We start from the raw sequence: 14,583 nt of genomic DNA, 5'->3' as shown, positions 1-14,583 counted from the left end.
AGGTGACATTTTTTAGATAAAACAGCATGTTGATACAAGAGCATGGGACTTGAAAGCATAGCGAGCAAAGGTGTCTTGCAGTAAACTAGGAACAAAAAACATGATGGATGGGTGATCTTACAACTGTGGGCCTCTAAGCAGACTAACCCCCAGGCTCTGACCTAACTTGTATACATATAAACACTGCGCTTGCTGTAGAACAAACACCAGGTACCAAGCATTTTACCTCTCTACCCTCACCTACTTCTAAGAGAATCAACTCCCACCTACACCCCCGTTTATCACCTTGTGTTGTCACAGGCTAGGCAGAATCACTGCAGTCCCAGGGGGTGGAACCTGAAGCTGGAAGGTCACAGAGATTCCAGGGTGGCTGTCATATTAGGCTGCATGAAAGCCAAGGAAGCCAGTCTAGTGAGGAGTTAGTGAAAAAAAGATGAGAGGGACTAGATAAGCCATGAAACATGGAGAGAGACAAGACATGGGGCCAGGAGATGCAGACAGCGAGAAAGCAACCTTAGTCGTTGCCTTCGTGGTCCCACAGTTGGCGTGAGGCCTGGCTGTACTTCAGTTACTGTTCTTAGATTCTGTGAGATATAGCCTCACAACAGCCCCCCTACCCCCACCCTTTATTCTTGAGCTAATTTGAGTGGGTTTCTGTTCTCTGCAACAAAATGTACCCAGACTAAGGCAAGTGAGACTTGGGAATAAAAGTGCAGGGCTTGCATAAGCAAAAACACATAAAGAGCACTTATGTAGGGAGGGTGAATGCAATTATATGGCGTTTGTGTTTGCTCACCCAAAAGCTCCCTCATTTCCTGACACTTGCTCCCACAGCCATACACTCACACACACTGACATCCAGCGACACACAGAAACAAATGCAGTGACAACCAGATATGCTTATCTGCAGCCACCCTGACATGCATGGACACACGCCAGCATGCGACATGCCCCTGTGCTCTTCCCAGCCACACTGACACGGAGTCTCCCTGACATGCAGCCAGGCACACCCACACACATGAACACAGTGGCGCTGCCCGGAAGGTTCAGGGCAGGAGTTGAAGCTTGACTGGGCTCTGCGCAGCCTCCCTCCCCAGCTGCCAAGTGACTCATCCCCAGGGCTGCTAATTAAAGCCAGGACAGAGGGGACAGAGGCAAGGGGAGGGGAAGAGAGAGAAGGCAAGTTTATTTTGGTGCCAACTAGGCACTCAGCCAGCTTAGGGGTCACCCACTTCCTGGTACTAGGCCAGGAGGGGGCGGGAGAGCACAAAGAGGCAGGGAAGAAGAGGAACCTCTACCCTTTCTCACCCCTCCTGAGCTTCCTGGGAAGGTACCTCCTTTGGGGGAATTACCCCAACTCCCACTACGTCCCTCCTCCTCTATCCCACTGTCAGAATCCAGCCCTCCCCCCTCTAGACTCTTGTCCTTACAAACTGGCTGCTACCTCATTATCACACTCCCATTTGGGCTTGCTAGGGCTGGCTCATTTGTGTCTCCAGCAACCCCAGACTGGGAGCTCCCCATGGGCAGGGACCGTGCTTGCCCACTTCCGTCCCCCTATGGATCGCCCAACACATGCCTGCTATGTAGGGAATATTCTGTACGTGGTGATCACAAATATGACAGTATAGATTGCTATCTTAATTCTACCCTGGGGTAAATTTAGCTTTCTAAGCCTTAGTTTTCTCATCTGTAAAATGACAAGAACATATGCCCTATAGGATTACTGTGAAGATTAAATGAGGGAGTATTTAGCATGCCCAGCACAGTGCCCAGCATACGATAGCTTTAGCCATCATTCAGTAAGTGCTGCTGCTGCTGCTTGTTATGATGACAAATCACATTCCACCTGGGGTAGCAGCAACTACACCAAACCGAGTTTCAATCCTGGTTCTGCCACACAGTACCTGGGGGACCTCAGACAAGTCACATAAGCTCTCAGAGTATGGTCTCATATGTAAAATGAGGATTCACAACACGATACCACAGATTTACTGTAAAGGTTTGAGCCTGTCAAGTGTCCTGTGTGGAGCCCAGCTCATAGGACTGATAAATTACAGCAGCGACTACTAAGAATGGCAGGAGGAGCTCAGAGATCTGGGGCCAGAGAAGCCCAGGACGGAGGAAGCAGTCAGGGCAGACTAGGGCAGCCATAGCAGACTTTCCAGAATGGGCAGAACTGGAGTTGGGCCCCCCAGAGCCAGAGAGCATTCAGCAGGCAGTAAGTGACAAGGTTACAGACAAAGGAAGTGGTGGGAACAGAGCTGGGCAGGGTGGACAATTGGGTTGGGCTGAACAAGGTGGCATGAGGGGGAGGAGTTGGACACAGCTGGGGTGGCTCTGGGGGCCGGTAGTGTCTTAGACATGTGGATAGGGGAACCATGGATGGTTCGTGAGTCCTAGACCATCCCAAATTACCAGGAGGTCAAAACAAGGAAGAATCTTAGAGATTATCTAACCAAACTCCAGTGGGACAGATGGGGGCACTGAGGCACAGAGTGGGAGGCCTCCTCTGGGAACAGAGCCAGCAGTGGCTCCTCCTCCCACTTTGCCTCCCGACTGCAGTGGCTCCCGTTGCCATGGGGACATCCCTGGCTCCATGGGTGTCAGCAGCTCCCCCACCCTCTCCCTCCTTCCCAAGCAACAGGCCACCTCCTCCGGCTCTCATCCTTGCATGCCTAGCAACCCCAGTCTGGTCCTCAGGGCCCCCAGAGTCCCAGCCTGACCCTCACTGTGATGGCACCTCAGGCCAGGACTTCCTGGGCTTTTGGTGAGGAGCTCTATCAGGGCCCTCCTGCCCCTCTCTGTTTTCCAGTTCTACACTTCTCACATTTTTCTAGCTTGACTATACAAGTACAGTATGTGACAATGGATTAGGCTGGGAGGGGGCAGAAGGCACTACAATTTGTTGAGCCACTATTTTACACTGAGCCTTGCTTTATTTTGTTCTCTCACCAACCCAGAGAAGTCAGAATTATTGTTTCCATTTTACCAGTGAGAAATTAAGAACCAGAGAAGTTAAGTAACTTTGCAAAGAGCACACAGCTAGAAAGCAGGCTCTGCTAAGAGCTAGCTTTGTGACTTTGAGCCATGGCCAGTTCCTCTCTGGTCCTTGGCTTAAGGTTCCTTTAGGTCTGACAGCTTCTCACAGATCTACAGGAAGTCTAGGCACCTTCCTCTCCCCACAGCCTTCCCCCACTAGCAGCTGTTCAGCTCTAATTAGACTCCACACTTCTCCCGGAACCCCACACTTAGAAGTCCTCAGGCCTGGGCACTGCCATGGGTGGTTTGCAATCCACCTACTCTGCTCGCTCCTTGCTGTTCAGTTTCCACAACAGTCCAGGCCTACCCTCTCCCTGGTGTTTCTTCTACCCTTCTAACCCTTCCCCCTACACACACACACACACACACACACACACACACACACACACACACACACTCTCACACACACACACACACTCTCTCACACACACATTTATTAGATAAGGAAACTTAGTTCCAAGGGATGAACGGATTTGTCCAGTCATGTAACCAGAAGTGACTTAGCCAAAAATGGAGACTTTCGCCTGGATCTAAAGTTTCTGCCCTTTCTATGCTATACAGCCTAGCTTCTCCTCCAACTTTCCCCAGCAACCCACTGATGACAGAAGGGAGTTGTGACCCAGCCCAACCAGCGTTCTGAACTCTAACAGTTGCTCTTTTCCTGCCCAGATCTTCTGTTTTAGCCCAACTGACTGATCCCTGTCTCTAAACCCACCCCTTGCTTTCCTAGGCATGCTGATTCCACCTCCAAGGAGACCTTCCTCATGCACCTTCTGCACAGAGGCCGTCCTCTGCAGCCCTTCTCAGACCTAGCTGGAGTGAACTCAAGAATTTACATGTGGGGCCCCAGAGCACCCTCAGAGGGCCTCACTCAGCCCTGGCTCCAAGTGAAAGGGTCTTTTCACCATGTTTGCGAGATCTTGCCCCACAGGTGCTATGCTTTAGGCCCTTCCCACAGCTTGTGCTTGACCCTTGCTTCCCTGACTGCTGAGTCCTCAAAGGCCCTCTAGTCTTCTTGACCATGGTTCCAGGATGGCTGTTAGGAGGCATGTCTGAGTAAAAAAACACTGGCTTTGGAAACAGTACAGGCTATGAGTCAGAGTGATGCCAGCCTACCCCATTGCTCTTCTTTCCTTGGGCAAGGCACTGACCCTCTTGGCACCTCCTTTCCCTCGTCTGTAAATCAGGGATCGTAATCCATACCTAATAGGGCTGTTGTGAACATTAAATAAGATCATATTCAGAGTATGTGAGGAACCAGTGATAATTGCTATGATAACTAATATTAGGATGAGGATGAGGTTGATTATTATTGTCTGCAAGGCTGTTGAGTACTCCCATGGTGACAGTGTGGGCAGGGCTCTAAGCTTGGTGCCAGGCAGAGCTGGATTTGAATCTTGGCTCAGCCATATATTAGTTACCTAGCTGTAGGCAAAACCCATAACCACCGCAAGCCTCAGTTTCCTCAACTGTAAAACCATGATGATAAGGCCAGCCCAGGTTCCACCTACAGTGTCACTGGGAGGATCAAACAAAAGAAAATCCCTGACAACTTCTGTAAGTTATAAAGGCCCAACGTATGTCATCATATGACTTATGATTATGATCATTATTAAATACCCTGAGCTATAGGCCCCAGGAACTCCCCTGCTGGGAAAAGCTGAAAACTAGAGACACCTTCCATCTGGCTCCTCACAACTAGCAGGCATATCATCAGGAATGCCAGTAGGAGCCCTGAGCTCAGGGTCAGGTCAGGTTGCCTTTCTCCAAACCCCCAGTGGGACAGTGAAGTCCATGTCCTTTACAAGACAAGCGCCTTCTCAAGTGCTAGGACAAGCTGTGCTTGGGTCGTGCTCCTTGGCTGCATGCTGGGACTAACTGCGTCTCATCATATACCTCCTGCCTGACATTGGACTGAATGTGCCCATTACATTTCCTGCTGCTTTAATGCTGGCTTCCATGTGCCTGCATCCACAGCCCCAACCTTGGCCCTGGGCATCAGCGTGTTCACCCCAGATCCCCTACCTGAGTTGCTAGGACAGATTGGGTCTCATTATACACCTCTGCCAGTGTGCTGGCGGCCTCTGCCTCCAGCCCATAGCCAATGCCTGGAAGATAGGACTGGGGCTGCTGCCCACATGGTCAGGCAAGTTTTGCCCTGTACAAGGGGATACAGCCAAGAGGGCATGAACGGGGGCTGATACACAGCCCATGCTATGCTCACCAAGCTAAGAACCCTGGTAAGAGTGTCCCAGAGAAAAGGGAGCATTTGCCCAATTGATCCATCAGAGGGCATGCCCTTGAAAGGGGCATCTTTTTCTATTCTTCACAAAGGTGCCATATATGCTAGTGGCAGTCCTGACTGGGACCAACTGTACCCATCCCATGCCTCTGCTGCCTGGGCTCATCTCATCTTAGAGGCCCAATCCGGTGCCCCCAGCCTGGCTGCTAAGACTGATTGGGCCCAACCCTGACCCCTCCATCATTTCCATAGCATCCCTATACTTGACACTTTTGCCTTCATGAAGCTCCTGATAGGTTAAGGCCTGGGAAATGCACAAAGAGCCCTGTCTCTACCCCAGTTTTACTCCTGCCTCTTCAAGTGACAGATTGATCACAGGTTTAAAATTTACTGAAGCTTGTAAACTTTTTTTACCAAGCATGCAAAAAAACCTTTACTTGTCACCATCATTTATATTTCTAATGTCCAGAATGTGTCACATTCAAAGTCCATCCAAATCCCACTACTCAGGGCTGACACGGTTCAGGGTGGAATGCGACCTCTAGGCTAGGGAGACCCAGCATCTAGTGTACCCTCTTCTCCTGGGCAGAGAAGGTGTAAAATGTCCTGGGTCCAGAGCTGACCTCTCTGGAGCTGGGCTTTTACATCTAGGCAGTTCCAAGCCTCTAAGTCAGCTATGGTTGGAGAGACTGAGCAACAGTCTTCAACCCCCTCCCCATGGCTGCCACATGTACCCCGGCCTCCCACTCCACTCCACGCCCGCCCCCAATACCAACAGGAAAAATCCCTTGAGTTGGCCCCTACCCCCACCCATGGATCCTGAAGTAACAACCAGAGGCCACCCACCGCAAGCCCTCCCTATCTCCCAACTACTACTAAAGAAAGGAGGTACTGACCTGACTGTTCTGGAATTCTCACCATCAGATCTGAAAGGGAAACAAAAAAAAAAAAACAGAATCAGCATATGTTCTCTAACTCCTCCCTCTGCGCTAGGTAGTGGCCTTGAGGCCTAATGCACATCATGAAAATGAAGGGAAGGGTATTTCATGCAGACAGACTAGCAAGTGCAAAGGCCTTGAGATGGCAAAGTGCCTAGCCAGGTGGAGGAACAGGGAGGAAGACAACACAGCTGGGGTGGAGTGAGCAAGGGGGAGAGTGATCAAGGTGAGGTCAAAAGGTACCAGGGACCAACCGCATCAGGCCTAGTGGGTCCCAGTGAGGAGTGTGGCTTTTCTGGGAGTGGCCTGAGAAGCAGCCTGCAGCCCTGGGCAGGGACAAAGGCTGAGCTTTAAATGCAGATAGACTTAGGTTCAGATATCAGCTCTGCCACTTACCAGCCCCATGACCTGGGCAAGTCACTCCACCTCTCTGAGTCTGAGCCTCAGTTTCCCCATTTGTAACATGAGGCCGATCCTCACAGGGCTGTTGAGATGATTAAGCCCTTTGGAACCCAGTAGACAAATGCCAGGTATTATTAACAACACAGAAGAGGCTTTGCCAATTGCCTGGTCCAACCTGCTATTTTCCACATGAAGAGAATGAGGCTGAGAAGGGTAAATGAGTCAGCTGCTGGGCTCCTTTCTACTATGCTGGTCTGCCTTCTTCATTGTGAGTCCCCCTCAGAGGCAAAGGAAGGGCAAGAGAAGAGAATGGAGTGGGGGACAGCTCCAAGGGAACCAGGGAATGAGTGAAATGTGAGCCACACCCCTCCCTTCCAGCTACTCCTCCCCAAGAAGAATGTGCGTGTGTGCGTGCATAGGGGGCTTGCTTGTAGGGGAAGGAGGGCTGGGACAGTGGAGCTGGTGAGTTGGGGGCAGGGAGAGGGAGGAAGGAGAACCAGGGAGGTTGGAAGTGGGAAAGCATGGGAAGCGACCGTTTCCCCCTTTGTTTTCTTCTTCTTCCCTCTTCACCCCAGGCCTCCTGCCCTCTCCCATGCTGGGCTGCAAAGGAGACAGAGATGAACACGCCACAGGCTCTGTCCTCAGCTGAGAGCCAAGATGCGACCTTAGTGAGTGGAGCGTCCATCTACATACACTGAGTGCCAAATGACAGGGACACACAAGGAAGAACCTCAGAAGAGCATTTGTGGAAAGAATGAATGGAGGCCCTACCAGCGAGGTGGGGCAGGAAAGCCTCAGGGTGTTGGAGAGCACTTCCAGTTCTACTACTTACTTAGCCATAGAAGCCTGGGGAAGGCACTTCACTATGCTGAGCCTCGGTGTTTTCAGTTGTAAAATGGGGCACAGGTAGGGGGAGCAGCAGCAAGAATCCCTCCCTTCCTGAGGCAGCTGTGCGGTTTAGCCTAGCACAGTTCTGGCACATGGTACATGCTTAGCCGATGACAGTGGCACCAGCCTTTAGCCTTTTCAGACCCCTAAAATAATAGAAGACCAGGGCCACCGAGCATTTATCATATTTATTAAAACATTCCATCTCACTCTGCAGCAACCATATTGCTTCTGAAGCCTGGCTCAATTATTCTCAGGTACCAGGTCTGAAGGGCCGAATTTCAATGACTTCCCAACTGCCTACAGAATCGAGGCCAAGCCCCTCAGTCTCTCTCCCTAACACTAACCTTCTGCTCTAGGCAGGCTGGCCTCCTCACCACCCACCTGTCCCCAAACACAGCACACATTTATCCAGTCTGCTGTACACCAGGCCCTTACCCAGGAACACAGGCCCTCAAAGAGCTCATAGACTGGCCACTTGCTCTAATCTACTTTAAGGTTTAAGCAACATATATAATCACCTCCATCATCGTGAAAAAGCATTGAACACTTACTATGTACCAGGCATAGTGTTAGGCTCTTTTCAGTACATTACCTCCTTTGATCCTCAAAGTGGGGATTATTCTTTCAATTTTAAGGTGATGAAACAGAGTATGAGAGGTTGAAATTACAAGTAGAGGAGCTTGGAGTGAATCCCAAAGCTTGTGCTCTTACCCCCACACTCCACTGTACCAATAGCTCAGCACTGGGTACATATACACTGTTAAGGTGAGTTCCCCCATCTCCATTCCCCAATAGTAAGTCAGAGAGATACTGACAGTCCCTTCCTCTCCAGTGCTCTTTCTTCTGAGAGATTCCCAGATGTGTACTTCTGCTCCAAAAGTATTTCTATATGATGTGTTACAGTCTTCAAAATGGCAGCAAAGGGGAGCAAAAGAGCTCCAAGTCATGATGCAGAGTGAATTAGTCAATTCTCCTCACTGTGGACTAATTCTTACTAGTCTGAGGGTACACGGCATCGTATGACCCTCAGTGTGGGGATTTGGCTGGCTCACCTCAGGGTTCTATTGCCCTTTAGGCATTTAGCATATTATTAGTTATGTACAGACAACAATCATCATCAACACTGTGCTATCCTACACCTCTTCGGGGGCTAATGCCCTGCCCAGTGGGCAGTCTACCTCCTACTTCATGAAGCTGGGCCACCATTCTTTTGGGAGGCAGTATAGACTGGCAGAAAGAATGCTGGGCTCTATTATGGCTCATTCCCTAACTGGTAGTGTAAACTTGGACAAGTCACTTTTCTCTCGACCTTGGTCCTCACCTGTAAAACAATGGATCTATGTTAGTTGAGTTCCAAGCAATCTTCAGGCCTTAAAATATCTCATTTCTTCAGAACCCCCCAATTTATCTCCTTTATCAACTAGATTCAGTTGTCTCCATGTAGAAGCAAAGCCCCAGTCAGTGTCCAGACCCCGTTTTGTCAATTCATGTCAGTAGAGTAGATCAATTTCTCCTGCTACTTCCCACAGCTTTCCCTTAATGACAGGCCACTTACGGCCCCAGGATTCTCAAAAGGCTCGGATATGCCAATTCTCATCCTCAGTAGTGATGTTCAATAAAGAGTAACTTATGGAAGCCAAGAGTACAGTGACAATATTTTCTAAACCAAAAACTTGGTCCTGTGATCTGATTTAGGTGTTGCTACTTCCAGGTACAAGAGGTAGTCTGGAAGACGGGAGAATAAATGGCAGAATATTGAAAGTTCCTGAACCTTTTGGGGACTTATGGGGACAACAGAGCAGAAAGACTGAAAAGAACGGAGGCCCTTGAGTTGCCATATTGGAGTTTCTGCCCTGGCCTCCTAACCGGATTCCCTGCTTCTGGTTTTGATCCTCCAAGCCATCTATAAGCAGTAACTGAAGTAACAATATGGTGCCTCTCCCCAAGAACCTGGAATTACATAAACAAGGTTGTCCTCTGAAAGCTAAGCTAATCAAAAGGACACAAAATGCATCCGAAACGAGATATACCGAGTCACCTGAATGAGACCAACTAGTCCTCAAGCCAGGATTTGAGTGACAGGTCTAAACAATCATGTGTCCAACAGAACGGAGGCTGGACACCAATGGAAGCAGATTTTTTAAAAAATAAGACTTGAAGGGCAACTGTGAACAGGGCTCCACCCAGGAGTGTCCTGAGGAAAAAGAGGCAGATACCCTGGCCCAGGATCATGCAGGTCTCTTCAAAAGCTGAGAACCAGCCCTGGATACCTTCTCTCTAGAACATCACCTTGTCTAGCTTTAAGTGTCTTCAATGGACAACTCCTTTCTCACACTGACTGCTAAAGGAACATTCTAAAGCACAAATTAGTTGATGTGGTTCTCCTGCTTCCAACAGTCAGTAATTTCCCCACGACCTCCCTGTGGATCAAATCCCACCTCTCTAAAACTCTAAACTGCACCGCACCCTCCCGTCTACCTTCTGAGCACATCTGGTATTTGCGACCTAGAACACACTTGCCCCATTTATGTTTTTAAGTGATTTTTAATTTTATTAAAGTAATGCATGAAAAAGGTTTAAAAAGTCAAATTGGGGCTGGCCAGTTAGCTCACTTGGTTACAGCGTGATTTTTTTTTTTTTTTTTAAAGATGACCGGTAAGGGGATCTTAACCCTTGACTTGGTGTTGTCAGCACTACGCTCTCCCAAGAGAGCGAACCGGCCATCCCTATATAGGGATCAGAACCCGTGGCTTTGGTGTTATCAGCACCACATTCTTCCAAGTGAGCCACGGGCCAGTCCCTGATTTTTTTAAAAAAATATTATTTATTATAAACGTATTATTATTACAAATTGTGATTTTTCTTTATGCCCTTTACCCAACCTATCCCTCCCCAAACCCAGCCCCCCAATGCCTCACCCCCATCTCTAGTATTCTGAAAGTTCAAGAAATTGTTTAGGTCTTTTCTTCCTTCCTTCCTTCTTTCTTTCTTTCTTTCTTAGCAACCAGTTATGAGTGAGAACATGCAGTATTTCTCTTTCCTTGTCTGGTTTATTTCACTTAACATGATTTTCTCCAGACTAGTCACCAGAGAAATGCAAACCAAAGCCACACTGAGATATCATCTCACCCTAGTTAGACTTGCCATTACTAAAAAGAACAAGAACAACAAATGCTGGTGAGGATACTGGGAAAGGGGAACTCTTCTACACTGTTGATGGGACTGTAAATTAGCAAGCCATTGTAGAAAACAGTATGGAGGTTCCTCAAACAACTACAGATAGAATTACCATATGATCCAGCAATCCCACTACTGGGCATATATCCAAAGGAATGGAAATCATCATGTCAAAGGGATACCTGCACTCCCATGTTTGCTGCAGCTCTATTTACAGTAGCCAAAATATGGAACCAACCTAGATGTCCATCGATGGATGACTGGATAAGGAAAATGTGGTATAAATACACCATGGAATGCTACTCAGCCATAAAAAGGAGCACAATGTTATAACACCAAGGTCAAGGGTTCAGATCCCCATACCTGCCAGCTGCCAAAAAAAAAAAAAAAAAAGGCAAATTGTAAAAGGATCTTAACAAAAATGAGTTTCCTCAGTGCTCCCCCCCTTTTTGTTATGCAAATGTTGATAAGGATCAACTCTTTCAGTTATTTTTTTTCTGAGTTGACTTTCATACTTCTAAAGTATATGCTCACAGGCTGGCTGGTTAGCTCACTTGGTTAGAGTGTGGTGCTGATACCACCAAGGTCAAGGGTTTGGATCCCCTTACCAGCCAGCCACCAAAAAACTAAATAAAATATATGCTTATATTGCTAATCCATTTTTAACATTGTCTGTGTGTCCTTCGGTTCTAGGAAATATTCCTGTCTTATGACTTTGAGAATTTCCTTCCTGCTGTTTCCTCCATTCTCTATTTCTGGAACTCCTATTGTTGGATGTTGCGGTTTCTCAATTGATCCTCCAATTTTCTCATCTTTTCTCTTCTGCTGTCCCTTTCTTTGTCTTGTTATTCTACATCCTAGGATATCTCCTCACTTTTTATTTTCTAATCCTTCTGCTGAAATTTTTATTTTGGCTCTCACTATTTTTAACTTCCCGGGTTTCTTCTCCTCCCTTCATTACCTCTGTTCCTTCCAAATTCCTCTTTATGTTTGTTTGTTTTTTCTTGGACTATCTGATAATCTTTGGCTACCTAGAAGTTGGGGTTTTTTTTTTTTTTCTTTAAATACCAATTGTATTAAGGTTTAGCTTATATAAAATAAAATATACCTACATTCAGGGTCCTTGGCTGGTGATCCTCAGCAATCGGTTCCCATGACACTACAAAGCTGCTCAGAAACTGTGTGCAGGTAGAGCTTGCCAGGTGAGGGCTTCACTATCAGTTATTGGGCTGAAAGCCTGTTCTTTTGTTGCAAGACTCCCAAATGTCATCTTTTGAAGGCCTTTTTCCTGGGATCTTTTAATCTCCCTACAGAAGAATCCTTTGATCTCTGTGTGTGCCTGACTTTGGTGTCCTGGAAGTGGGGGAGAGAAGGAGGCTGCAGTCCCACTGTTTTAGATTGCAGATCCCTTTGCAGCCCTTTTTCAACCCATCTTGCACTGTGCCTGGTGTCCTCAAGTCCAAAGCCTCTTAACTTCAATTTCTCCAAAGAATCAACCTCAATCTTCAGGGATGGGACTGGTTGTTGGGGGGAGGAGTCCCTGACTGGATGGCGTAAGGGAAGAGCCAAGAGGAAACAGACTTTCAACATTCCCCTGTCTTCTGATCCACACCTCATCCTGCCTTCTGGGGTGCACAGTACCTCTGAATCCTGAGCATTGCTGGGGTTCTCTAAGTAGAATAGTTTACTTCTGGTCAGCATCCCAAACCTTATGTGTTTCTACCTTTCTTGTTCCTTTGCTCGTATTTTAGTGGGATTTGGGAAAGCAGCAAACAGAAATAAGTTTATTCAATTCATTGTGTTTAACAGGAAGCTCCCCTTCTTATTCCAGCCAATTCCTCTTCATCCTCCATGACTCATTTAGGTACCACCTCCTCAGGAAGCTTATCTTCATGTTCCTAGGCTGGGTTAGGAGCCCTTCCTCTTTTTTTCCCCATAGTATCCTTTTCTTGACTCCATCACAGCCCTGATCAAACTATTTTGAAACTGTCTATTTCCATGCCTGACTCTCCCAGCAGACTGGGAGCTCCCAGCAGTCTGGGGCTGGGTGTCATTTCTGTCTGAACCCCCAGTTCTCTGTACCTCTGTGAACCAGACTCTGATTAAATAAGTGGTGATGAAATGAGTAAATAAATGAATGACTGTAAGAATGAATCAGACCCAGACAGAGAGACCATCAAAAAGAGAAATAAACTGAATACAATTTCTCCTATATAAGGTCAGTTCACTAAAAGCTGTAAGTTCCCTTAAAGCTGTGTGTGTAAGGATGCCCATCACAGCATGACTTCAGCCAGTGTAAAAATGGGTTCAGCTAGGGTTGGCCCGTGGCTCACTTGGGAGAGCGTGGTGCTGACAACACCAAGCCAAGGGTTAAGACCCCCTTACCGGTCATCTTTAAAAAAAAAAAAAAAAAAAATGGGTTCAGCTTCCACGCCCTACATTCAGAAGATGGTAAAGTACATCACGGTACATCAGTTGCCAGTAAAGATGGTGGTTAAGAAGAATGTGCGATTACGTGGGAAAATGCTCACATGAAAAAAGCAAGACAAAACTATGTGCAAAATAATTTCAACTACATGAAAAAAAATGCAGAGAATAAGAGAAATATACCAAATGTTCAGAGTGGCTGTCTCTGTGTGTTGTAGTTGTGCATAATGTTTTTCTTCTCTACTTTTCCAAGTTTTTCTATATTTTCTAATGGACGAATACATTATATGTATAATTTTTTTAAAACTACTAAGAAATGAAGGTAAGTTTCCTAAGATGCTTTGAACAAAATACTGTGAAGGTGGCCCTAAGAATCTGTGTGCACGTCCAGCGAGGCTTAGTGGAAAGACTCCATTCTTCACTAGCCAGAGACCCTGAAGGCCCAGGCTTGTGGAACTCCCCCTCCTCCCTTCACTACAAAGTGAGACCTAGCTCAGGAAGCCACAGGAGGGGGATCTTGGAGCCCAGCCTATTACAAATGGCAATGTCGTGGGCTATACTGGGAAAGAGACCCCTACACTGGGCCTCACACTTTAGGGGCCCCTCCCCATGAGGCAAAGGATCTGTGGGGCCAAGGGGCTATACCAATGAGGATCTTTGGCCCTATCCCTTCCAGACTGTACTCCAGGTACCCAGGACCCCAGAATTCCATGCCCAAATTTCTTGATCTTACTTTCAAGAATCATGTGGTATTATCATCCAGGACCATCTGCTAGGCCCAAGTAGTGTTCAAAGGGGAAGGGGAGATACACAGGGCTTGGACACGTGGGCTGGGGTATCTGTACATATTTCAAGGCTCTACAGGAACCCTAGGTGAGAAGGGAATGGGGGGAGGGCCAAGGGCTTCAACTGGTACCTTGCTTGGGCCCTGCAAATGTAGAGGCAGGCAAGTCCATAGATTCCCAGCCCTCGGGGTTTACAGAAGGGCCTAGCCTTGAGTGTTGGACTGATCTGGGTTCAACTCCATTTATTTGCCATGCAGCCACGGATAAGTCCATTCCCCTCTCTGAAACTCAATTTTCTCAACTATAAAATAGGTATAATAATTCTGACTTCAGAGAATTGTGGTGAGGCTTGTAAGATGACAGTGGTTATGAGTACAGGCTTTGGGTCAGACAGGCCTGGGTCTGAATCCCAGTTCTGCCCCTCCTAGCTATGTGATTTGCATCTCTAAGTTTCAGTTTCCTCATCAATATAATGGAAATAATAACAGGACTGATGAGAAAAAGTTGCTGGGAGCATTATAGTTATAAGGAATATGCGATAACTCTGGAAAAGGCTTAAATGAGAAAGGCTGCTTGACAATGGTTGTACAAATATTGGCCACAGTTGAGTTGACTGGGCCTTCTGTGCTCCCCATCCCCCTATCTAGCTTTATTTTTCTCCATAGCACATATCCATATT

General features: G+C 47.4%; 1 protein-coding gene across 1 annotated transcript in view; it reads right to left on the bottom strand.

The window, feature by feature from the left end:
- IQSEC2 (IQ motif and Sec7 domain ArfGEF 2) overlaps positions 1–14,583 on the bottom strand; it is an 81,891-nt gene that overhangs the window by 51,520 nt on the left and 15,788 nt on the right. The window contains exon 2 of the mRNA XM_063083278.1: positions 6,181–6,210. Coding sequence (XP_062939348.1) covers positions 6,181–6,210 — 30 coding nt within the window. The remainder of the gene's footprint in view (positions 1–6,180; positions 6,211–14,583) is intronic.

This window comes from Cynocephalus volans, chromosome X, assembly GCF_027409185.1.
Source record: "Cynocephalus volans isolate mCynVol1 chromosome X, mCynVol1.pri, whole genome shotgun sequence".
Classification (NCBI taxonomy): domain Eukaryota; kingdom Metazoa; phylum Chordata; class Mammalia; order Dermoptera; family Cynocephalidae; genus Cynocephalus; species Cynocephalus volans.
Note: the sequence above shows the minus strand (reverse complement) of the source record. Positions and strands in the feature narration are given on the sequence as shown.